General features: G+C 37.8%; 1 protein-coding gene across 6 annotated transcripts in view; it reads left to right on the forward strand.

The window, feature by feature from the left end:
* CBLB (Cbl proto-oncogene B) overlaps positions 1-26,083 on the forward strand; it is a 259,798-nt gene that overhangs the window by 67,710 nt on the left and 166,005 nt on the right. For 3 of the 6 annotated variants that reach the window (XR_010384605.1, XM_064495746.1, XM_064495759.1), the window contains exons 2-3: positions 1,951-2,132; positions 14,476-14,726. Coding sequence is in view for 5 of the 6 variants with exons in the window: in XM_064495746.1 (XP_064351816.1) it covers positions 1,965-2,132; positions 14,476-14,726 (419 nt within the window). In the remaining variant the exon portion in view is untranslated. Of the gene's footprint in view, positions 1-149; positions 199-448; positions 561-583; positions 885-1,950; positions 2,133-14,475; positions 14,727-26,083 lie in introns of those variants that run through there. The other 3 variants (XM_064495753.1, XM_010978417.3, XM_031456243.2) reach the window with 3 other exon arrangements.

Genomic DNA, 26,083 nt, shown 5'->3' on the forward strand with positions numbered 1-26,083 from the left:
CTCCCAGCCACTACTCTGTTGCTATGAGACAAAAGACTAGGAAGGCGAGTGAAGCAGGAAGTCCCGCCTTTTAGCCGGAGTCGGCTTTGGCCCGGGCTCCCAACGCTCACGCCCACCCGCCTACTCCTTATTGGTCAGTTCCCTAGTGCCTTGCATCCTTTCTTCCATTTCCTTTCTCTTTTCCACTTTCGTTCTCGGGTGAGTCCAGTCCCCGCGTTTCCCTCCGAATCCCTTGCCATTTGGGACGTGCGGCGAGCGGCCTTCCTCTGGGGCCATTGTGTACTGTGGAAGACGTGGACGGGGTGGTGGTGCGGGGGGGGACGGGCGCCTCCCGCCCATTGGCGCCGCCCGCTGTCGGGCAGGGCCCGGGTGCGCGGGATTGGCCCAGTCGCGCGCGGCCCCGCCCCCGCCCCGCCCCGCGCCTGGGTCTCTGTGTGTGTCAGCTACAGGGGTGGGGCGTCAGCGAGTGGTCTCCTCCTCCAGCTGGAGCTGCTGCGGCGTCCCGCGGCCTCCCCTAGAGTCGGGCGGGAGGGGAGAGCAGGCGTGGATTGGGCTTGACGGTAATTGCTGCGTTTCCCCGTCTCGGTGGCCGGCGCTCTGGGTAGCTCCTTCCTCGGGAGCGGGCTTTTTTACGGCAATTACACACTCCCTGCCCCTGGCTACCCACGCACCCTGGGCTCGTGCGTGTAGAGCCGGACCCGTGCACACGCGTGTCCCTGGGCAGCTCCGGCGCCGGGAGGCCAGGAGGGAAAGGGGCGCCGGGGAGGCTCGACGCTGCTTTCCGGCCAGGGGGCCCTGGGGCAGCCGGGCGCGGACCACGGAAGAAGAGGGGACAGCCCCGGCTTCCAGCTGCCGTTGCCGCCGCGGTCACAGTTTGAAGAGGGGTATTTAAAGCCCGAAGCCGGGCAGGGCCGGGGGAGGAGGAAGAGGGAGTGGAGGGAGACGGGCGGCTGGGATTGTAGGCAAGCCCGAGAGGCGCGTCTGCCCGGGAGCCGAAGGCGGAGCGCCTGAGACGGTCGGGGCTGCGGGCGTTGGAGGCGCGAGGGGATACTTTGTCCTTTCTCTGTCCACCTTCCTCCCCCAGCTGAGGTCCGAGAGTGGCAGGGGAGGGACCCGAGCAGGGAGGAGGCACAGATGTCCCGAAACAAAGCTTTGGACCCCCTACCCCCACCCAACTTGGGTGAGAGGAGAGGCAAGGAGCTAAAGAAGTGAACTCTCCTCCTTTCTATACCCGCTCTTGTCAGTTTCTCACTCTCTTAAAATGGGTTATTTGTTGGTTTATTTGGCTCTTAACTTGGGGGCAACTCCTCACCCGCGTTGGTTTAAGAACTGTGTGTTCGTGTGTTCATGTTCACATGTCCGTACTTGGTGGTTTTAGCGGGGAAAATCCAAATCCTAAGCCTTTGTTGACAACAGATGTGCCCCTTATGCTCGTGTAGAATAATCTGTACGTTAATATGACTTAGCCATATCTAACAGTGAAAGTGCAGTTTTTGAGTGAGGCTCCCAAAATGTTTTCTAGGGGCTTCTGTTCTAGTCTTTTGAATTGAGATTAAGGCAGGAAGGGGAAGAAACATTGTGTTCTTTTCTAGTTGGAGAAAATCTATACGAGTTTGTTGTTGTGATTATGAGTTGGGTACTAATCAAGCCTTCGCTACTTGCAGTGTTGAGAAGGATGCATTTTTAAAACTCTTAGTGTTCCGAAAACAAATCTGAAGTCTTTGCTCCTACACCTGTTTGTTATGTGTACGATTGAGAGTGCAAAGTCACACGCTATTGAAAAGTTAAATCTGGGACCCTGGATTTTGTTCTCATTGATGGAGAAGTAGGTAGTGGCTACAAGTTAACCTGTTTTCTGTTGGGTAAATATTTTCATGACCAACTAACTTCTGTTTCTTTCTTTTTCTTTCATTCTTTCTTTCTTTGTTTTTTTTATTCTCCCTTTCAAAGAACAAAGACTCCAGATGGCAAATTCTATGAATGGCAGAAACCCTGGTGGTCGAGGAGGAAACCCCCGAAAAGGACGAATTCTGGGTATTATTGATGCCATTCAAGATGCAGTTGGACCCCCTAAGCAAGCAGCAGCAGATCGCAGGACTGTGGAGAAAACTTGGAAACTCATGGACAAAGTGGTAAGTTCTTTCTGATGATGCTTGTATTGTACACAGCACAGTTCACCTCAATATGGTTTCTCCAGTTTTATTTGTATTGTTAATTAATAATAATTATTGTTACAGCAACAGTCTTTTGCCTTGGATCAACCATTTTTCTTACATCCACTCTTGGGTGTTTTGAAAAGTTGGATTCAGAGCAAAAGACTTGTCTTTTTTTTTACTCTTTTGTCCTACTCTTCAAGGTTCAGAGTTCCTCTATGACTCAGATATGCAAAGTGTTTACTGTTGGCTGCTTTTTGTGGGTGCACAGCCATAGAATAGTTTGGATGTTCTTGTTACACCTTATGTAAGGTTGTGTTGCTGTTTGATAACAAAAAATTACAAACAAGTAATGTAAGAAAAGTCTCTGATGGATCACTCATGACGGCTGCAAAGTGTGATGCTGAAGGTGAGAATGTTCACCGGGGAAAAAACCAGATTAGTCCTTAAGTGAGGAAGCAGTATTTGAGAGAGTTTCCATTCCATTTTCATCTTTGAGAATTCATCTTCATTAAGAAACTTTTTTGTTGCTGTTAATGGTAGAGTTAGTTTTTTTCATCTATTCCATTTTGAAACAGGAAACCTTTTTGATTGCACATTGTTTATTGTGAAAGGAAAATCTATGATGGAGGTGGTGGGACTGAGAGTATCAGAAACCTCTGTGGTTTCTGCATGTTGCTTTCAGATGAACTGAAATTTTACAAGAAGAAATTGAGCTGGATGTCAGTACCCAAAGAAGCCTAGGCAACCTGAATACTTTACAGGGGTCTGCTGAGAAGAGTTTAGTTGTCAGTGTCCTGTCTTACTCAGTAGGGTTATGAAATAAATGTAATTAAGGCGTAGCTTGCTGCTGTGCAGAATTAATAGTTTTGCTTTTGAGGCAGTAGTGCTGTCCCCTGTATATGGGTAAAGGGTTGTAACACCTGATGGTTTTATTTCATAGCTCTTTGGGGCTAATTATAAATTAAGTTGATGCAGGACTCTTGATATCGTTCTAACTGCAGAAATGGAGGTTTAAAAAAATAATTCCTTTGTAGAGATGTACTCAAGACATGAAGTCACATTTACTTTGCTTTGTAATTGTGTACAAATATTTGCCACAAAAAAACCACTGTCAGTGGTATTAGCAATACAGGAAGGGGATGGGATTTGCTTTGTTTTCATTTATCCTTATGGAAAGTACAGATAGGTGGATGAACAACAGGCCTGTCATTCTATGGCCATTGGTGCTGAATGCAGAGCCAGACAGCTTTTGTCAGATAAACATCCTTAGTTTTGGGCTTCAGTGTGACCTGTTTAAGCTTCTGCCAATTTATTCGAATTGTGATATTCAAGTGCTCCAGACAGAATGATGTCATAGGATCAGAACATTGCAACTTGCTGCTTGAGGTCAGGTTTTGATTTTAGTGTTGGATCCTTAAGGATGAGGAGCATGCAGTTGGAAAAATTGTATATATTTGGCAGGCTCAATACTAGCTGTCTTTGCTTTTCTAAGGAGTGTGCAATTTAAGGTCACTTTCATGCTGAAATCATTAGTTGGGCATAAGAGAAGGAATTCAAGGTTTTTGTTTAACTTATCTGTTATATGAGTGGGCAAAAAATGGATCAGATTCTACCAGGGAGCTGCTCCTCCCTCCACAGCCCCTTCTCTGAGTGGTCAGAATTTGTACAATGATGAGTGAATCAAATGAACATCAAATGAAAAAGATTTATATAAGGAAGTGGTAAACTGTAGTTAATCTAGAGTCATTAATTTTGAAACATGAAAAATTGTGTGTGTAATTTCGGTCTGTAACTGATTGTTAACCTAAGTTTTATCTACTTTTAATGATTTCACTGTGGGTTATGGTAAAATAGATGGTCATTTGATAGTTAAGCTTCTGCCATTGTTTGTTTTATTAACCCTTTTGTGGGTTTGGGTTTAGCCTCTCCAGTTGAGAAACTTGACTCACGAGGAAATAGATTATCTAAAGTCTATACTTAGTGGAATGCGGGTATGCATGTTGGCAGAGGTGCATTGTGTGAATTTCCCTATTTGTCTTCATTATTTGTCAGGAATGAAGATCTTTGTGTTCATTTATGGATGCATCCGTGGGCTTTGTAGAGGGAAATTATATAAATCATTATAAAAGAGTCCAGTATGTTTATTGCTACCCTGTCTCACAGTAATAAAAAGGCATTGATAATTACAAATTGGAAATATGTTTTATTCAGTGGTGTAATGCAGAAGCATCTCCCACATGTGTTTATCTTTTCTTCTTTGTCAGTGTTGAAGGAAGTGGTTCATAATATCAACACTGTCCCGGTGATTACATCAGGAACTTTATTATTAGTCCAAAAGCTAATCCCTTGACACATTACCTAACTGTTTTGTAAAATAACTGCCATAGTGTGAGTTTAGCTTGTGAATAACAGAAGATAGTAGCTTTCAAATCTAACTGACAGTTATGTAAAAGGCAGGGGTAGGTATTTAGCATGTTTTCTTTATGAAGCCTCTTCAACAAGATCAGATCTTAAAGAGTAAATCTGAGAACAGGTACAGTGTGTCTCAGCTACCTGCAAAGTAAAATAACTTATCTCACAGGGAATATGAAGTAGTCTTAGACCATAAAGGAACTATCTAGTAAGTATGTAGTTTCACCATTCCCTGGCCTCTAGAATTTTAAATAGTCAACTGAGATTCCAGTTCCAGCTAACTGTTGCATTTTCAGAGGTTAGGCTTTCTGTACAAGGTCACTGAGAGTAGGAGGGAGTAATTGCTCAGTTGTGTTCCTTGTAAGATGTAAAGTGTTTTTTAAGAAAACATTAGTGGCAAGGAGTTAGTTTAATACATCTATTGAGAGAAAGAATAGGAGCATAAACTGGAGCATCTCATTTAGATATATTTCTAGTCCTGGCTCCATGCATCAACAGCTGACTCCAAACTCTTCAAGCCAGTGGATGCCTATTCAGTATAGAAGCAGAACTGTTACTCCTGAATACATAGCAAGGTTCAAATACACTCTAGAATGTAAAGTCTGTTCCTGAGTCATTGGAGAGATGGAGGTTCTTAAACATCTAAACATTTATTGAGGATGTATTGTGTTCCTACTAAGTGCTTATTACTGGGGCTGCAAAGCTGGGCAAGCTATAACTTTGCCTTTGACTTGTCAAGGAACTCGGAGACCAGCACCATAGCCAGGCATATGAATGGATGATTGCCAGTAGTCTGGAAAGGGCTGTAGTGCAGACCTGTACAAAGTACAGGGGGAGCAGAGTAATGGGGAGCAGAGCAGAGAACATCCACCTTGTTTTTCTGGCCGCTGCTCAGACAGTAGCCTGTCTGGATTCTGCTGGCCACTGCCTTCAGGAACAGCATTATTGTACTCTTGTTGGAAATGCTGAGGTGAGGGTAAGGAAATGATTGCTAATCAGTATGTTAGGAATGATAATTTATTAATGTGAGGTTCCTGAGCATGGTTTTTACAAGCATCTTAGCCAGGTGATGGAAAATGGGAGAAACAGCTTTTCATCTAATAGATACTAAAAGTACTGAGCTCACGTGGATGTTCAGGAAATTAAGACATCATTAATTGATGCCAGAGAGCAAAGCAAGTTGAGTACCTGCCTGTGTTTTTGTCTTGCTGTCCTTGTCATTTATTTGAAATCACATGACTGAAAGAGTTTTAAAAGCATTTAAAAAGTGATGATGCCACACAGCCTTTTCCTGCCTTTTATCCTCAGTACATTCAGTACATTTGTCAAGCTTGGAATATAATTCATTCATTTATAATTTCACTTTAACCGTAATATATTTAAAAGTTTTGTCAGTCAAGATGCTTGTTATATACAGCTATGAAAAGATAAGAGTAAGTATTCTTTTCTAAGTTGAATTCCTCATACCTCTGAAAAATATCGCACATGGAGTAAAACTTAGGTTTTGGATGTCTGTTGTTTGTGTTTATTGGAGTTGAGAATATCACTGTCCTTGGGCCCTTGGAACAGGGAATATCATTTATTTGAATTATTCTTCACGTACTTGCTTTTCCTCACTGAGGTTGTTCTATATTAGTAGAATCATGGGCCCTCGTAGACTTGGATAGATATTAGCACATTAAGTGCCTGGGTAATTTTTTGTTTAGTACTGAATTAGATTTTGAATTTGTGCTTAAATAAATGAAGTGATCCCAAAGCTGGGCACTTGTCACTTCTAGGAAAAGCTTTTGAATAAAGTCAAAGAGTTAAAGGAATCCTCCCAAAAGTTACCTGGGCTTATCCTTGTGATACAGAGCATACATTTAACAAAAGCCTTAATCAGTTCGTAATCTTTTAACTCCTATAAAATTTAACTATTCAGATTTTGAACCAACTTCTTCCTGTCTTTTGTTGTTTTATATGCTATCTATTGATTTCATCATTCATTTGTCATATCCCAAGTGTGGAAAGATAGAGGTTTTTAAATAACCGTGTCATCTTGTAGTAAGTGCTGTAATATGATCTAAATAAAGTGCTGTGACGTGGTATGTGGTGGGTGTTAATGTTGCGTGCTAGAGGTGAAACGCTGGTGTAGCACGCAGCTCGGAGGAGGTGGAGGTACCACCCAGCTATTCTTTAGTGGATTGGATTCCAGTGAGGTGGAGGACACATCAGGCTGAAGGATTGATGAGTAAAGGGAGATTGCTGAGTGAGAGAAGTTAAGATAGAGAAAGGTGAAGAGGCTTTGACTGCTTTGTCAAGGAATTTGGACTTTATTTATTTGGCAGACAGAATCATTGAAATCCTTGAGCAGAGTGAAAGTCAAGGCTCTGCTGTGATAAAGTACTCTGTTGACTCTCGAAAGGATGGATTAAGAGGAAAGAAACTAAAATGTAGAAATAATGATCAAGAGGAATTAAAACACACTGGGCAAGAAATAATGAGGGGCTGAGCTAGAGAACTGACATAGGTGTAGCAAGTGTAGGTTCAAATGTGGGAGGCACTTTGGAGTAAAATCTAAGGTCCTGGTGACCCTTCAGAGATAGAGGATGAAAGAGAAGTTGAAGTGAAAGTGACTCTTGAGGTTTTCAGCTTAGTTGACTCTAAAGGCAGTGATGGTCTTTATTAACATAGGAAGAAAAAGAGGAAGCTTGAGAGTTGGTGCATGGTAAGTTTGTTTTTGGCCATGTTGAGTGTGACATGCCAGAGTGAAATCCATTTTGAAGTCAGAAAATTGAATGTGCAGTTAAAGAGAGAAGTTGAAGTTGGAGACATATGTTCGGTAGATATGTCATGGAGGCAGCATTTCAAGCTATGGCCAGCAAGAGATTTGGAAGGCAGAATAGAAGGTGGGAGCTGGAGATAAAATGAGAGATTGGAACTTTGGGCTGTGTTGGGGTGTGTATCTATAATTAGATGGCAGTGAAGGGAAGAGAATCCTGCAAAGGACAGATGAGACAGATAAAAAAGAATCAGAGCCGGATTGATTTCCTGGGTAGAGATAGCTTTACTAAGGAGATAGTTTCAAATTCTGAGAAAACGAAGATCAAGTTCAAGTGGAGAAACCAAGCAGGATGAAAGTTTGAGAAGTCATTGAGTGTCTTGAGTAGAGGCTGTTGTTGATCTTTCAGAGTAGTTTTGCTTATGTAGTGGGGCTAGATTAAAACAAGTATGTGGATTATTTAAAAAAATTGTTCTAGAACTGGGACAACTAGTGAAAAGAAAGTTCTGATGGACAGCTTGAGGGTTTGAGCAGAGCATAAGTTTATGTGTGTTGGGTGTGCTGTTGGAGAAGTTTGTGGTTTGAGGGGAAGGAATGTAGGTAGGGAGTAATTTACGATGTAAGGCAAGAAGAAATAATTGATAAAGTGGCATCCCCTAATGTGGAAGGGAAAGGCTGAGGACAAGTAGAAGGGTAGTCCTTGTTAGATAACTGTAAATTCCACTTGCAGAAGAGGAGAATAAGGAAATACACAGAGCAGTTTTGAGGGAACTTGTAAATTTAATGTTAGATTGTCAGGAAGTGATTTGACATGTAACACTTGTAATGTTTAAAATAATGTTTTAAAATTGTGTGTTGTAGAATAAGCAATATATATTTTAACAGGTTTTCTAGCAGTTAAGTACATAATTAAGTAACAAATTGAAATGGAAATCAGTTCTGAACCTTTACATTAAGATCATCTTAAAAACATACTGTGACTTAAATGGTGCTGCAGTGCTATTTTTATCTACTCTGCTTGGGCATTTATTTAAGGTGTTTTTTTTTTAATGCATTTGTGAGATGCTGACTTTTTCCTAGTAATTAAAGAAGCATTTTGAAAATATCCAACTAAATTTTTAGCTCTTTCACATGTTAATATTTAAATAATTAAGCTCACACTGTTTTCCATTAGGGATCCCAAAAATAGTTCTTAAATATTCTACCATTTAAAAAATTCCAGATCAGCTGAGTACCAGTGTACTGACTGCACGTCAGGAGTAAGGATCTGGACTTATTAGCCTTATTTGCTGCTTTTCTACACAAAACAGGAGACTTTTTAAGGGTTTCAGGTAGTATGATGAACTTTAGGAACTAAATGAAAGAACTTTTCATGATCCCCAGCAAGGAGGTCAGTGCCTTGGCCTAATTCTTGTAGTTTTGCAAAACCTGCAGGTATTTTGCCGTGTTGTGGTATAAAGTGGAAGGAGAAGAAATCCTAAAAAGTTGTCAGTGCCCACTGTGTGCAGAGCACTCCACTTCTAAGAGTTGTAACATCCTAAGGGGTTTCCAGAAGAAAGTGGTCCAAGGTTGTAAAGCTAGTTAATGACAGGGAAAGATCCCAAGATTGACTGATTCTCAAGCCTGTGTTCTTAGTATGCAGATTCAAGCACACTGCTTCAGGGAGTTATATGATTCTTCCTCTTTCCATGAGAAGTAAATCAAAATGATCTTTACCCCGTATGTTTGAAATGATCAAGCCCTTCTCCAAACTTTGTCCTCATTTGTAGACAGGTTTATTCAATATAGAGATACACATATATACTATTTGTGATATTACTTCTGAGAAGTTCCTCCTTACTTTGCTCCTTTCCTCCTTTTCTTCCCCCTTTCCTCCATCAAATATTTGTGAGATTCTACATTAGGTGATAGAGATAGACCAGTCAGAGGGAGATGCTCTCTACCCCGAAGGAAGTTCCACTCTCATTTGGAAGAAAGGTGGTGAACAAATGAATACACAGTTGACAGCTTAATTACAACTTGCCAATTATTGAATGATGTGTTTTATATGTCTTCTAAAGAAACCTTGAAAACCATAGAAGAATTGATAGTTTCCCCCCAATCGTACTATGATTAATTTCTAGACTCATAACCAATTATATGCTAACCTTCTTGTTTTGCCCAGTTAATATTCTGTGTAGAAAGAGTTCTATATTATTTTAATGTTTTTTTTAACATTTTCTGCTGTACACATTTTTATACTTTTGTATACTTAAAAGTGATTGATTTGTTGAACTAAGATGAAGAGAACCCAAAGAACTCATAGATACTTTTTATCTTAACGATGTACTTGTAAGTAACTGCAGTAAGGAATCTCTTACAACAGTACCTGAGGAGCACAGACAAGGGATTCTTTCAGGCTTCCTACAGTGTCTTTAAGAAATAGGATATTTCACTTTGCAGGTACAGTTCTTGATTTAATATAACTGAATGCTCCGTGAAGTGAGGTGTGTTTTATAATGAAAGTCGGCTTCGGTATAGGCACAATTCCTTACTGTTGAAGTTTCCATTTGCTTCAGTGGAATTTCTTTTGTAGGTTTCAGAGGCTGGTTTGAACCTTGTTTGCAGGAAATATGTTAGCTGACCTAATACCTCTTTGTTACCTTTTGGCTGGAAATTTTAATTAAAGCAGAGTCAGGAAACTTTACCTGCAAGAGTGTTCCAAGAATAATGAATGGCTTTGAAAATCCTTATAGCCCTAGTAAATCCTGTGTTTATATTTGTGCCTTTGCTTTGATACTGTTGAATATATATTTTAGGTATGTGAATACATATTCATATATTTATTGAAATACACACAGTATGTATATTATATATAAAGTATGTATTTTTATGTATGTGAGTCAATGCATAGATAGGCATATACAGAGAGGTCTACTTAAAAATCTTTGAATACATTTCAAGAAATATATCGGGCAATAGTATACTGTTCTGGAGAGAGTTCCTGACTCTTAGATCCAAACACTAGAATTCTGAGCAGTAAACTCAGCTAGGATCCGTGTCTTTGTTTTAGCATTGTCATGTCACAAAGAGGGAGTTGCTCTTGGTGATCTCCAAGGTCCTTTTTAACTCTAAAATCCTATGAGTCAATGACTTTAATGAAATTTTTAGCCCAATTCCAATGCTAAATATTTTGCCTTTCAGTTCAAAAGCAAAGAGTAACATTGCTAATGAACCAGTCCTTTTATGTGGCAGTTGGTGCCCTAAAAAGTTCATCATTGTATAGTGTGAGAGTAGATTTGTTCTTTGTGAAAGCTCTGCTGTGCTGGGACCCACTTTCATTCTAGGGAGCGACTCTGAGATCTCTAGAAGAGGTCTCAGTCATTTGAATCTGAACTTGAACCTTGCGGTGAGCTTGAGTTTTCTCCTTAAAATACTGTCTGTAGAAAAGCAATTTTTCTTTCCCTGGCGTTCACAGTTCCTTGCACATAGCAGGCACTCAATAAATATTTATTGGATTGAATTGAATCTGACCTGCTTAGAAGTCATCGTCCTGGTGTAGGGTTATTCATTTTCAGCAGGAGCTGTCATCAATCACAGAGTTTAATACTAATCCAGCTGATGAACTGCACATTCAGCGGCATATAGCAGTAGTTCAGCATTTTAGGTTGCACTTTCCCAAGTGCAAATTTAGAAAACCCCGTGGCCTACCAGGGCCTTGACAGACTGACTCTAGCCTGTTTCGAATCTGCTCGTACCACTCACCTCTGGGCTGCCCATGCCCCGACCTTTTAGAATGACTGCGCTGACTCCTCTTCACACAACTCAGCTCTCTGGGGCCTCTGAAGCCTTTGCACAAGCCTTTGCCTGGAATATTCCTTTTGCAAACTTAAGTACAACTTTCGTGGCTCTCCCACAGAGATGTGTCTGCGTCACTCCTCCTCCGGCACTTTGTACGCTCCTCCATTACAGCTAAGACTCTCCTGTACTTCTGGTCTAAGCCTCCAGTCTTTTTCACTAGAACACTCCTTGAGGACAGGTCTGTGATTTATTCCTTGCTGTATTCCCCACGGGCCGGAAACAGTGCCTGACACACAAATGTTTGTAGAATTAACGAATGGGTCCTGAAGTTCATGTAAATTTGCAAATGGAATAAAATAAAAATGTAAATGAGTTTGACCAGGGATCATTAATTAGATGCCTAATTCTAATTGAATTATGATATAGTTAGAAGGAAGATCAGCTCAAGATTCATAAGATGCAGGCTCTGGTGTTGGATTAATGATTTTTTAATAGTCCCTTAATCTTTGTAGTTCTTAGTTGCTTTATCTGAAAATGAATAGATTGGACAGAATCTTTACTAAGATCCCTTAGAGCAAGAATTACATTGCTCCTAAGTTAATTACAGAGAACTAGGTCTCTTCTGCCAGACTGCTTGAGGCAGGAAGTATGCTCTAGTCATCTATAATTTCCTGGCACTAAGCTCAGTACCTGGTGTATAGTAGTTATTCAGACAATTTCACTGAATAAAGCAATAAATTCTCTGATAGAATTACAATTTCAATGAAGCAAATGAGAAAAAGGTCAGGTAGAGAATAGTAAATTACAAATCTGTAACATTTAAAAGAATCTCTTAAAGAACAGTACTTTGGAATGTCTGAAAAAAATACCTGAGAGAAATTTTTCATTTATCTATTAAAAAATTTTACCAGTTGGAGGAAATGAATTTAAAACTGCCTAGACCCCTAACTACAAGTTAATAATTTATCAATCTGTGACATGTTGTACCGAATTTTATGTTGCTGAAATTAAAAGGCTTGCTGTGGAATGTTAGTGGTGATATTTTTGAAATTTGTGTATATTTGTGATACTATCTTTTAGTTTTAAGAATTGAAAAAAATGTATCTTGTTTCAACCAGGATTTGTTAAATCATTGAGGTATTTGGGACTTTATCAGCCTTTGGGGGAGAATGAGCTTCTCTGATTATATCCAAGTGTCACAAAAATAAAAAGAGGGCAAAAAGATTAATTAGCCCTTTTAACTATACTTTTGTAAAGATCTGGCATTATTTAATAAATGAGGTACTCTCTTACCTTTCCAAGAATTTCTTTAGATCAAAATGATACTCTTATATTCTTACAAAGGTATACGCCTATACCTTTGGGTTATTGATTTGAATACTATTATGTGTACCTTTGGGTTGTTGATGTGAATACTATTGATTATGTATAGTTCAGTCATGAAAATAAGGAAGTAATATCATATTTATGTGTAAAAATGAATATAAAGAATTTTAGAATAAGTCAACCAGATCATCTACACGTGCACTTGTTAGTTCTGTACTGTATGCTAGACAGGTCTGTTTTGGGCACTGTATACAAAGAGGAAGGAGATAGAATGCCTTGGTTAATGTGGCAAACAGTTCTCTTAAATTAGGGGCTGATGCTTGATAGTTTGAGCCAAACTTTTCTCCCCACAAAAGATGACAGAATTATTTCTTAAAGAAAGCAAATTTAAGAGTACCTTTTCCATTTGTTGTTTCCTTGATTTATTGCGTTTGTGGTTCTTGAAATTATTATCATTCAGCTCTTTCATTTGGCCCAGGCATTTTTATGAGTGCCCCTAAATGAATGCCTGTTTTGTAGAACCTGAAGTTTGGAGTGGTCCTTTCAAAGAACAAAAGTGCAGATCCAAAATTGGGTATGAAAGTGATTTTTTTGAGAGCTATAAAAAAGTCACAGCAAGTTATAAATTTTAAAAAATGGATAAGTCCACAGAGAAATAATCAGAGAAATAATCTAGTCTCTGTACACTTTATACCTTGATTCTCTTCCCCTGCCCACATACACCTCCAGTCCTGGGGACCACGGGACCCAATCAGATTGCCAAGTTTGAACAGGACCTTCCTGCTCTGATGCTGGTGTAGTTAGCACTGCGGACACTTGAAATATTCCTGAAGCCATTCTTTCATCACAGCTGCTGACAGTAATGTAATTAGTTCTAGGAGTGACCTTGCACCTCACTTAAATCTTCCACTAAAGCCAAACTAAGGATATCTTCAACTCAAACTCCCATTAGCCAGATTCCAAAAGTGTCCCTGGCTACTTCAGTGCCACCCTACAGCAGGCTAAGTTTGACAGAAGGAAAGTCACTCTTGAAAAAAGGGCAGAAATCTTAACCAGTTGTGTTGAAAATATCTTACTCTTGAAAACTCACACACAAAAAAACTTACGACGAAAGCTTTAGCAGAGGGGCTAGCTTCTCAGTAGATCTGCCTTTATGTGTACATTTTGCCTTTTTTTTAAGAGTGCACACTGTACATACACTGTGTACACACTTGTGCAATTCCCAGTTATTTCATAGAAAAAAATTGTTTAATTGGATGATTCTTTATGCTCTAGTTTGAAGGGTAACTTGGTTCTGACGAAGTCACACGAACTTGTAGAGGTGAATGCAGTGGCAGTATCACTACGTCTTCTTGCTGGCAGAGGGTGTTTTCAGTTCTGCAGGCAGCCCTGAACGCCCCAGTGCCCGGGCCGCACCTGATGGAATGACTGAGCCGTCACGTAGCATGTGTTGTCAGGCCTGGGTTACAATGTGAAGAGGTGGAAAAGACTCGTTGTGACCTCACCCCCATTGGCTACTTAAGGATTCAGTTATTAAAATTGCTCCTCTTTGTTTTAGTCTCCCAGGGTTCAGGAACAGTACACCAAAAAACAAGTTAAAATCCCTGAAAGAGCTATAGCTGGAAAATGGTATCTGAATGTGAGGTGTTAAGCTGGGCCGGCAGACGAGGCCCATTCCCTCATTTTTGTTTTAAACAGAGACTGTTAGTGGTTGACAGAAATTTCCACACTGAAGTTCTGTTAAGCTGCGAACACTGGGATGCTGGAGACAAGAGAATGAAAACTTTCAGGGTTGAAAGTAAAGGTCCAACAGAGGAAAAACATATGGGAGGAGAAGAAAACAATTTAATTGTGTTAAAACAGATGAGAATGTAGATTCTTTGTAGATAGGTAATAGTAACTTTAAGATCAAAATTTATATGATGGAAAACAAGGAAGTAGTACATTGTTTGATAAGTTTCTCAGTTTTTCTGTAAAACAAAGTGTTGCAGTTCATATGAAAATGTTTCATTTTTTGTCTTTTTTTTTTTTTTTTTTTAGGTCAGACTGTGCCAAAATCCCAAACTTCAGTTGAAGAATAGCCCACCATACATACTTGATATTTTACCTGATACATATCAGCATTTGAGACTTATATTGAGTAAATATGATGACAACCAGAAACTTGCCCAGCTCAGTGAGAATGAATATTTTAAAATCTACATTGACAGTCTAATGAAGAAGTCAAAAAGGGCAATAAGACTCTTTAAAGAAGGCAAGGAGAGGATGTATGAAGAGCAGTCGCAGGACAGGTAAGAATATTTCAGATTCCATTTTTCTCAGTGTTAGGGTTGCTTATGCTGCTTTTTGTTTCACAGTTAGAATAGTGTCATCATGTACTTGTTTTGAGAGAAGTATCCTTGCGTTTGTGTATTCGCTTTTCACATTGTTTAAACATTGTAGTTTTACGCAAATTTATTTGTGTTAATAGCTAATTCATGAGACAGTGGTCTTATTTTTTTGGAGCAGTTTGATTTTGCAGAAAAATGACTCAAAGTAAAGTTCCCATGTACTCCCTCCCCCATATGCGTTTTTCCTGTTACTAACATCTTGCGTAGTGTGGTACATTTATTTGTCACAGTGATGAACCAGTATTGATGCAGTATTATTAACTAAAGTTCATAGTTTATATTAAGTTTCATGCTTTGTATTGCACAGTTTGATGAGTTTTGAAAAATGTATAATAATGTCCTGTACTTCCCATTACTGTATCACATAGAGTAGTTTCACTGCGCTAAAGATGCCCTGTGCTGCCCCTGTTCATTTCCTCCTCGCCCTCCTGCCTCCCCTGTACACCTTCGGAACCCCTGGCAAAGGCTCATCTTTTTACTATCTCTCTAGTTTTGCTTTCTTCAGAATGTCATGTAGTTAAAACCATATAATATGTAACATTTTCAGATTGGCTTCTTTAACTTAACAGTATGCATTTAAGGTCATTCCATGTCCTTTCATAGCTTGATAGCTGATTTCTTTTTATTGCTGTATAATTCTCCATGACATGGGTGTAGCACAGTTAGTTTATCCATTCACCTATTGAAGGACATCTTGGGTTGCTTCCAATTTTTGGCAGCTATGTATAAAGCTGCTATAAATATTCGTATGCAGGATTTTGTGTGGACATAAGCTTTCAGCTCATTTGAGCAAATACCTAAGAGCATGATTGCTTGGTATTAGGGTAAGCCTTCATTTAGCTTTGTAAGAAACTCCCGAACTGTCTTCCAGAGTGACTGTGCCATTTTGCATTCCCGCCAGCAGTAAATGAGAGTTCCTGTTGCTCCACATCTACCAGCATTTGGTATTGGACAGCATCTTCAAGACACAGTCTTGACTGGACGTGTGGTGTGGCAGGTGTGGGTGAAAGATGTAACTTCAATTCCTGTGCTTTGACTATTAAGTACTGGACTGGCGTGGCGATGACTGAAGTGATATCAACTGAATCCACATTTTAAAGCGAGGATTCTTGACTTCATTAAAGTCTATTTGGCTATTTCAATGTTAAATTTTATGATCTATCTTAAACTTAAATAAAGAAGATAATAGAGTTTTCCACTTCTGGGATATTTTAATTATATCTGAAATATTCACTGATAGTGATAGTCTATTGAAATTTCCAGATTGGAAAACAAATATTAATTAAAATATATAATGTCTTAACATAGTTGAGTTGAATTTTAGTTTAAGACACTTAACCTCTCTAGATTTTAGTTTCCTTAGATATGGGAAAACGTCTTAAGAAATCTCTAATGTTTCTTTCAAGTCAGAAAAACTAGCCTTATTTAGTCTAATGAAACATAGGATTATATGACAGAAAATTCAGTTACCTAGGGGTGTAGACTCTGAAGTTGTCTGTAAATACCAGCCAAACAAATACCCAGAGTGAGTAAAACCATCAAATTCAAACATAGAAAAACTCTCTGCCAAATGTAAAATGACATAAATGTTTACTTATTTATAATTTACTCTCTAAATTAGTGATGAATCCTAACGTACTCGTAGGAGTCTAGCCAATAGTGTAACTAGGCTCATCACATAATATTCCTGGACCACAGTTTATACATCTTGTGGGTGGCGAATCTTCTAGTTAGTCGCCTTTTAGCTTCAAAGCTCTAAGATTCTCTCCAGGACTATTAATGGGCATTTGAATTGCCAGCGGGTGCCAGAAGTAAGGAAGAGAAATATGATTGTTTGCTCTTGTAGACTTTTCAAGAAGGGTCAAGGTTGTGGGAAGCCAAATGTTTATATTTAAATCTGTATTTTTACTTTGTAGTTTTACCAGTGATCTAATAAAACTCAGTTGATTTAGAAATTATCTTTGCACTTCTTCAAACTTGGTAGCCCTGAAATTTTTCTTGATCCAGCAACGTAATCCACTAAATTTTACTTTTTAGGGAATCAGGGCAGTGAGAAGGTGCTTAACTTCTAGGACTAGGAATTTGAGTGAATACAGTGTTTTAACTGGATGTAGTAATACATGATGTGGTAAACTTGTACCCAACTTTTACGTCTTTTTTTTATAAACTTGAAACATTTTCTAACTCAGCAGATGTCTTATAACTACCACTTCATTTATAAATTGATTTTTTTTTTTTTGGCTTTTTATGTGGGGATTTACCAGGGGGAAATTTTATAAACATTGGTTGATCGTGTGTTGAGTCCCATAGGTGACGGTAGATTGCATAGTGCTAACTGAGTGCGTTGAGGCAACTTTGTAAATTCTGTGTTTTAAGCATCCAAGTAAATTTTGTCACTGTCTTAAATTCAACCCTAAGACAAAGTTTATTGAATCCTGTGCTGGTGTAGCATGTTCCTAATTAGATTTTTCTGTCATCATGTTCCATTTTCTGACAGTGTTCAGTGGCCACTGTGTTTATGCAAAACTTACACTTAATAAGTGTCTGACCATAATTCATAATAATGTGCCATTCTTACTATACCAGAAGAAGACATAGATTTTTGATTTGTGTCTCTTTTCGTAGTAATATACTTTTAAGGGTTCACTTCTGTGTTCCCTTAGTACTCCAGATGCAAACTGAGACTAAAACATGCTGTTGTACAGGGAGCTTGGAGGCATTTTGTTCTATAGAATATGAAAGAAGCTTCTTAGAACATTCTCATGGTTGTTAGGCAATAGAGTGTTCTTTCTACTTAGTAGAATGACTCTAATGTGTATGACACACTGATTATTGGGATTAATAAAAATTCTCTGAACAATCCTTTTTTAAAATTCTATAAATAATGTCACTAGGGACATTAGTATTTTTAAGCTAAAAATGAAGGACAGTAATAGTAGAAATAGTAATTTGGAATTCATTAACTAAACCAGTACATCCTTGAGTGATTTGTATTTTATTGAAGAAAATTTTGCTGGACGAATGAATGAATCAAAATGTTTGTTTTAATGTTCCTGTTGTATGGAAAGTAAACTTCTTTGTGGGTGTGTTTGAAACGTAAGGGCAAATGGGAAAAAAAAATCAGGCATCAATTTGAACTAGCTGTGTTTTAATTGATTGCTAAAATGAGTAGCCTAAATTTTTAAAGCAATTTCATGTAAATGTGATAAATATGATAACAAATAGAAAAATAAATAGGTATAGCAAATGGCACATAAGGTATTCCCTGCATAGAGGGTGAGAGGTAGAAATTATAGTTAGATGAATTTATTTGCTACTGAAATAGATATTAAGGGCACACTGTTCAAGCCTCTTGCTTTGAGAATAGGTTGAACAATGATCTCTGGTAGAGGCGGGCTGCATGACCTGCTTGACTTTTACAGTGAACCTCTTCATTCTCTAGTATTGCTTTTTCCAAGCCCCCCATCTCTCTCCCAAACAGTTGAAGCTCACTGCGTTGGTGCTTGTCCAGTGTTTAAACCATTCTGAGCTGTTAATTTTTGGAAAGAGTAACTCAGTGATTTCTAGCGCACATAATGGTTTCGAGTGCATGCATGGAGTAGGGGTGAGGAATCATGTAGAGAAGGGACAATTTATAGTTTCAAGCACAGAGAGGAGGAGAAACTTTATAATATAACTGCTTAAAGTTTAAGGGCAAAAGTCAAAATGGTGTGAAGGTAGTTGCAGCTGACAAGTGTGAAAATGACAGGAGATTCTTTTCTTCAGCGATGTGACTGGCAGTTTCATCAGTTGACCATTTTAATAGAAAAATTTACTCTTTCATGTAAAAAGTTATGTATTAATCACCTGCTCTGCAGCATCTTGTGTCGGACACTGTGTTTTTGTAGAACACCCGGAGGTGATAGCCTCACGATAATCAGATTTTCCGTATTTTAGAACTGCTTCAGTGAACCAGAGTGCTACAACCCATTTTTCCTTCCCACACTCTGGTTTTCAGCCACTGAAACAAAACCAAAAGTCAACTGAGGTGGAAACATAGCTCTGTGTTCGATAACCTATCTGTGAAGAAAATAAAAGCTTTTAAAAAATTCATGCCAAAGAGTAATACATAGATGTTGTCTTACTGTTAATATCATTTGAAAGCCCCTGGACCATTTGTTATGCACATGTGTTGTAGGAAACAAATCATGGTTTGCATAGCTTGTGTAATAATACTCATTCCAAGTAAGATTTTTAAAAAAGTATTTTAACATTAGAAAATTAGTCCCAGAAGGTGCTGGCCTTTATTTAAAATCTTCAGGAACATCAGGCAAAGTATCTTTTTCTCTATTGACCATTTGGTTGGAAAAATTAAAATACATAACTAGCTATGTTAATAAAGTGTCTTTCCGCCTAAAGGACTACAAATCACTGTGCTTGCTCTGTACGCCTGTGTTGTAATTCACAAGGTAGTGTACTAAGAGCATTTTGGAACTGACGCACTGAAGATAAGTGGTCAAGTTAAAAGTTGAATCAAAACAACGTCAGTTATAACAATAATAGCAATAAGAGCAACAACAAAACACAAAGCTGCACACAAACCTGCTTGCTTTCCTCATTCCACTGTATGACAACATTGCTTTGGCCAAAGAATAATGGGGTCTTAATTGAAATGTTTAAATTGGTACAAACCAAATACATGTTGATTGCATGGTCTTTGAAGCAGGTTTGAAATTCCTCATGGGTGTTCAGTTTAACCCTACAAAGGGAGTAACCTGTTTGCACAATGTGGGCTCCATGTAATAGTTCTACTTATTACTGGACCTCACGGTGAATAGCCTTGTTTATGATCCCACATGAAGTTCCACATCTTCTTCTAGGCAGCCCTGAACATTGTGAGCAGGACACAGGGACAGAGTGCTGTGGAACTGAGTGCAGGAGTCTGGTGGTCTGATGCTCTTTCTACTCCAAGTGTTCTTTGTAACCTTGGTTGCTTTCCTGACTCCAGTTTGTGTTTTCAGTCTTTAAATTACTTTCTGGATATTCACAGTATTTGCCGGCTCAGACATTTCAGCATCAGAAAATGAAGATGTAGTTTGTTTCAGACTAAATGTTACTGTTGTTCCATCAGTCTAGTAAATAATTTTTCAAATCCAGTAGTAGTTTCTAGTAAAAACACTGTTTTTGTTATTAAAGTAATCATTTGCTGGAGAATTAATCTTAAGGAAGTTATGTCTTTTATAAATGTTTTGCATAGTCCTGAATGTATTCCATTTGTTTTTGAAATATTGTTTAATGATGCATGAGAGGGAATGGTTTATACTCTCTGAAAAACAATTTTATATTTTAAAAATTAGCCTAATTTTTTCTGTTTCTCTTTTTATTTAACTAATGGTGAAAGTTGCAGTTCTTTCGCATTTCATGAGGACAAGGGACAAGTTGCAAGTAGAGAAGTATGATTTCTAAATAAATCAAAATAGGTCACTGATAGATTTTTGAACACAAGTATTTTAATATAAACACAGTTGCTACTTAATTGTTTCTATATTTATCTGCATTCTAGGCATTTTTCCTTTTCCATGGAAGAACAAAGGAAGTAAAAGATTAATTTTTGATATTTTTAAATGATAATATGTAATTTGGATTCAGAGGACAAACAATAATCAATCCTTTTAAATGGAAATGTGTCTGCCAAGTAGGAAATGGAATTTTCTCTAGAAAAAGTGAACATCTTCCTGAGATTAACTTATAAATGAATTAAAAACTTCATTTAGTCTTGATAAGAATGCTTTCATTCATATTTCAAGAATCAGGGAGATGTGAATATACTTTTCTAAAGTTTGGAAATGAAGGGGCTTATTTCTTTATGAAAGTGGAGGCCACAAGAAAGTTATTGAGACAACTGCTTTCAAAGTTAAACAAAGGGAGTCTGTTAGAGTGGGCAGGTGAGAGCTTGCAGAATCTTTCGCTGTTAAGGACTTTATGGCTAACTACATCCATGCGGCTTGGCTTTGCTAACTGAATGCAGAATAATTTACTTGTTGATTTTCATGTAAGTGAAAAGTGAAAGGGGTTTCTCCAGCAATTTTGTCTTTGGGATATATTTTCAAAATACAAAAGAAAACAAATTATTCTGATATTCAGGTATTCAAATTTAAAACTAAATCCACTGTCCACTGGTTTTAAATTTTAAGTCAAATATTTACATTTAATCCATTTACTTACTGTTTATTTTATTTACTTTTTTTTCCAGCCCTGTGTTAATACCAGTCTCTTACACCTGGTTTATTAGCTATTACAAATTTTATTGCAATTTATTTAAATTCCTTCCAAGTCAAAATATATATATTATGCACACATGATATTTTGATATTTAAATTGGAGAATTTTTTTCCCCTGCAGTTGAGAGTTGATTAAACGTTTATAAATTTCTGAGTGATAACCACTGTATCATAAGACAGTAAGCCAACTCACAGGACTCAAGTGAACTTGACTTTATGCTTGAATACCTTTTCTGTTTTTCAGTCTTAAGACAGCTTATTAAAATTGATGTTTTTCCTTTCAGTAAATATCTGGTGACATTCAAATTTGATAATTAAAATCCAGAAGCACTCAAGAAAGAGTGCCTGTTTTTAGTTTCATAATAACAATACTCCCACAAAGAAGGTTGATGAATGATGTCTTTCAAGTGGCAGATTTGTTATTTAGTTAAAGAGAGCTTCATTGGCAGTTTTTTATAAAACTAAACTGAAGTCTATTTATAAAACAGACAAGCTGCACTGATAATTCTATAGCCTGAGGAATACTTGGAAATCTAGCCCAAGAAGCATCTTTTTTTTTTTTCAGTGACTTAACATAGAAGTAGAGTTGCTGGGAATCGAGACAGATTAGCATCCAGCACTAACGGGGTAGGTAGGTCATAAGATAGTACTCATGTCTGATTGTTTTGAAATAAAATGCTTCAGGAATATTCCATTTTCTAAACCCATTTTTAATATTAATCTTTTGTCTTTAAGCTCATTATTGTTAGAGCATGAGTTCTTGTTGGAGTTTGTATTTATACGTCAATTGTTTATAGATGTGTTAATTATAACAGGATATACATGTAAGGTCATTATAGAAAGTACCCATTTATAGATTTAAATAGTAAGGAGAGAGGCTGCCTGTCTTATTTGGTAGAAGCACTGAGGGACAGATTAAACTGAAAGATAATTTAGATTTATTACTTTTTTTTAATTGAGGTATAGTCAATTTACAATGCTGTGTTAATTTCTAGTGTACTGCACAGTGAATCAGTTATAAATACATATATTCCTTCTCAAATTCTTTGTCATTATAGGCCATTACAAGGTATTGAATATAGTTCCCTACGCTATACAGTAGGACCTTGTTGTTTATCTATTTTATGTATAGATAGTATCCAAAAATCCCAAACTCCCAATTTATCCTTGCCTACCCTCTTCCCCCACCCCATAACCATAAGTTTGTTTCCTGTGTTTTTGAGTCTGTTTCTGTAAATAGCATATGATATCACTTATAATAATCTGAAAAAAAGTACACAAAAAAGGATTTATTTACGTAACAGAGACAGACTTAGATTTATTACTGGAATGTATCATTTTGAGCATCTGATCATGTGATGTAATCACATGTAACCGTAGATGTGTGACTGCATTAGTTTCCTAGGACGTCCATAATAAATCACCACCATGAATGGCTTAAACAACAGTTTGTGTTGTCTTCAGTTGATTCCCTCACACTTCTGGAGCCCAGAAGTCTGAGATCAAGGTGTCAGCAGGGCCAGGCTCCCTCCATCCCTCTAGGGCAGGGTGCTTTCTGGACTCTTGCAGCTTCTGGTTGCCCCAGGCATTCCTTGGTCTGTGGCAGCAGAACTTCAGTCTCTGCCTCTGTCATCATGTGGTGTTCTCCTCTGTGTGTGTGTGTCCAGATTTCCCTCTTAGCAGAAGAGCACCAATCACACTGGATCAGGGCCTAGCCTAATGACCCTGTCTTACCTTTGTTACTTCTACCCTGTTTCCAGATAAGTTCACGTTTACGAATAGGGCCGAGGTTAGGATTTCAACATATCCTTTTAGGGGTCACAGTTCACCCGTAATAGTGACCAAATAGGGCAGTGTAAAATTTATACTAAGGAGGGGGAGGAAAATTGGAAGTCAGAGTGTGTGTCATGAAAGTGTGAAAAACATTGCTTAGTACAAGATAATGCCAAACAAATTACTTAAAATTATTTTTTAGGGGTCTGTAGCTCAATTTTTGTAGTTTTTTTTTTCAGGTTTATAACAACACAGTGAATGAATTTATTGATTTTTTTAATGCAGATATTGAAAACCACGGTGTCAACTTTCATGAATAGTAAAATTTTCATATAAATTGAAATAAATGAATTTACAAGCACCTTGTTTTTAACATCCTTACTGATTTCAGTGTATAAAATGCTATCTCTTTAGAAATTATTAATGCTATGAATATGTATTTTAAATTTAAAGTTATAACATTAATACCTGTGATTATACCTTGATTGAGAATCCCTGCTTTATTCTTTTATTTTGTGATAAACTCTGGAGGATTAATTAAACTAGTTAATTATGACACATCATCATTAAGCCTGTCTACGAAGTTTTCAGTACTGCAGATTTTAAATAAGAGGTGGGAGGTGTTTTCCATGTTGGTGGCATAGATCAGGCTACACTTCACATCTACTTTGTGTCTTTAGTATTATGATATAAAGTATTAGAAGTTTGATTTCAAATTAAGATTTTAGAGAATCAATACAAAGATTTTAGAAAAACAAGAGTAAATTAATTCTAAAAATGGCTTCCTGAGTGGCTTAAACCAGGGGTCAGCAAACTGTACAGAGCTAGATAGTAAATATTTTAGACTTTGCCAGATGGTCTCTGGCAACTACTCAACTCTGCCATTGTCGCAGGAAAGCAGACATAGACAATATGTAAATGGACTGGAATGGCTGTGTTCTGATAAAACTTTATTTGGAAAAATACTGTGGTAGACTACATTTGGCCCATGGGCTGCAGTTTGCCAACTCATGGCTTAAAGTATTGATCTAAATTTTGCACAGTGAAATCTTCAAAGTGTTTTATCAACATAGGCTGAGTATATAAGTTACACCAATTAGTACTGTGTTTGGAGAAAAGTGAGAATACCCTTCCAAGAGCAGTTTGCGCACATGGGGATGGATACTCCTCAGCATTGCTGTCAGATGCCCGAGCTCTTTCTGGCTCTGTAATCTCCTTCCTGAGCGTTGGGTTTGTCCTCATCCTAGTCACCTCGTGGTTGTGGGATTCCCGCTGCAGCTCCATATTTTTTTAAGGCTGCAAGACTCAGGAAAGAAGGGCAGCGCCACATACATACGCCTGTCCTCTCTCTATTGTTGATGAAAAAGCTGCCCCGAACCTTTCCACCAACTTGCTCCCTCCAACAGGTTTCTCTTGGTTCTGTTTAGGCTGAAAAATGGGATATCTAGATAGTAGTGAGAACATTGTGGTGTAAATTTTTTCTTGTTGGTTTTCTAGGGGGGAGAAGTATTTAAAATTAAAAGAAGGAACAAATTTACGAAGACAGCTTCATCTCAAATTCGTTATCCTTTGAAAGAAAACAATTCTGTTTTCTTCTTTCATTGAGTAATACCTCATACTCTTTTAAACTTTGACAACTGGAAACTTATGTTCAGACCCAAGTAATTGAAGGCAAATCATTAGTTTCAACAGGAAAGAAAGGTGGAAATTATGTTTTATAAGACTTGTATTATTATCTTTGTTATCAAACATACCTCAAAGGTGAGTGATAAGTTTTCCAGTTCCACTTTCTTTCTTGAGAAGTTCAGTGGAATGGAGATTACGTGACTTGACAGGAATTGAATATGTTCACGTGTGATGTATTTGTAAATGATGCCGCGTTACCAGTTGGCGTGTGGGAGCCTGTAGCTGTTAGCATCCTAAGGGTATCAGGGTTGTAAACCTTTTTTCAACTTTATTTCAGGAAGACTCGTTTGAACAACTAGCACTTTTTATACTTGTAAAAATGAGGTGTTTTCTCATCTTCATTCAGCCAGTATTGATATTATATGTCAAATAGTCAGGAAAAGGAACTTTTTTTTTTGCAAGACCTTTTATATTAGTTAAATTCCCGACTGTTAATTTAAAACTTCACATAGGAAGCTTGCCTTTTCTTTGTATTTATCACTGTGAGTGTGTATGTGTGGGACATGTTGCCTGTGACTTTTTAAACTTTTAGCTTCTCGAGATGAGCAAAGTTTTTTCCACTGAGGAAATAGGAACATTTACCTGAATATTTTTTTTCTGACATATGTTAATGAGAATAAAATGTTAACTCATTTTGCAGATACTGCAAACATTTCAGTTTTTATTTTAAAGGTTTTTTGGTGGGGTATATTGATTTTCTATGATTGTAACACGACATGTGGAACTGTCCAGTTCATTCTTTTCCAGAAAATTTTAGAAAACTTGAATTTGACTAAAGATCTCTATTCTGGTCAGCCAGCTCTCAATTATCTGCTTAAAGTAGGTTTGCATGAATTCAAGTCCTAAGAAACAGCAAAATCTCCTTACCAATTTTTCTGTGATTTTCTTTCCCTTGTATAATTCTAATTTTAGTCTGTTCTCCCGCCAGTTGGATATGTAAAAATTTTGTCTTTATAAAGCAATTGAAGTCTTGAAGTTGGTAATTTGTCATAATGCTTTTTTTCTACCTTATCAGTATTTGGTAAACTACAGCCTGTGGGCCAGATCCAGTCTGTGCTTCTTTCTGTAAAGAAAACTTGAGTGGCACGTGGACATAGCCATTTTGTGGCTACAGTGACAGACATGAATAGTTGCCACAGAGACTGTACAGCCCACAACACTGAAAATATTTACTATCTGAGCCTTTATCGAAAAAGTTTACTGACCCCTGCGCTGTTGACCTAAGCATTTTCAACTTAAACATTTGTCTTCCTCTTGATTTTCTGTTCTGTTTCTGCTAGTGATACTTTATGAATTGCTGATCATTGTGATCTTCTAAGGACAATAACATGTTCATGGCAGGTGACTGAGAGCTAAAGCTTTATTAGACCCCCATTTTCTATCTAACGTCAGTATTCTGATGCATATCATTGTAAAGTGAGATAAATTTAAACTTTTTTGTATATATATATATATATATTTTTTTTTTTTTTTAAACACAAGATGCACAAGGTATGTCATTAATGCCTTTGGCAGTCATCTGATCTAGGGGCTTCGGTA

Source organism: Camelus dromedarius, chromosome 2, assembly GCF_036321535.1.
Source record: "Camelus dromedarius isolate mCamDro1 chromosome 2, mCamDro1.pat, whole genome shotgun sequence".
Taxonomy (NCBI): domain Eukaryota; kingdom Metazoa; phylum Chordata; class Mammalia; order Artiodactyla; family Camelidae; genus Camelus; species Camelus dromedarius.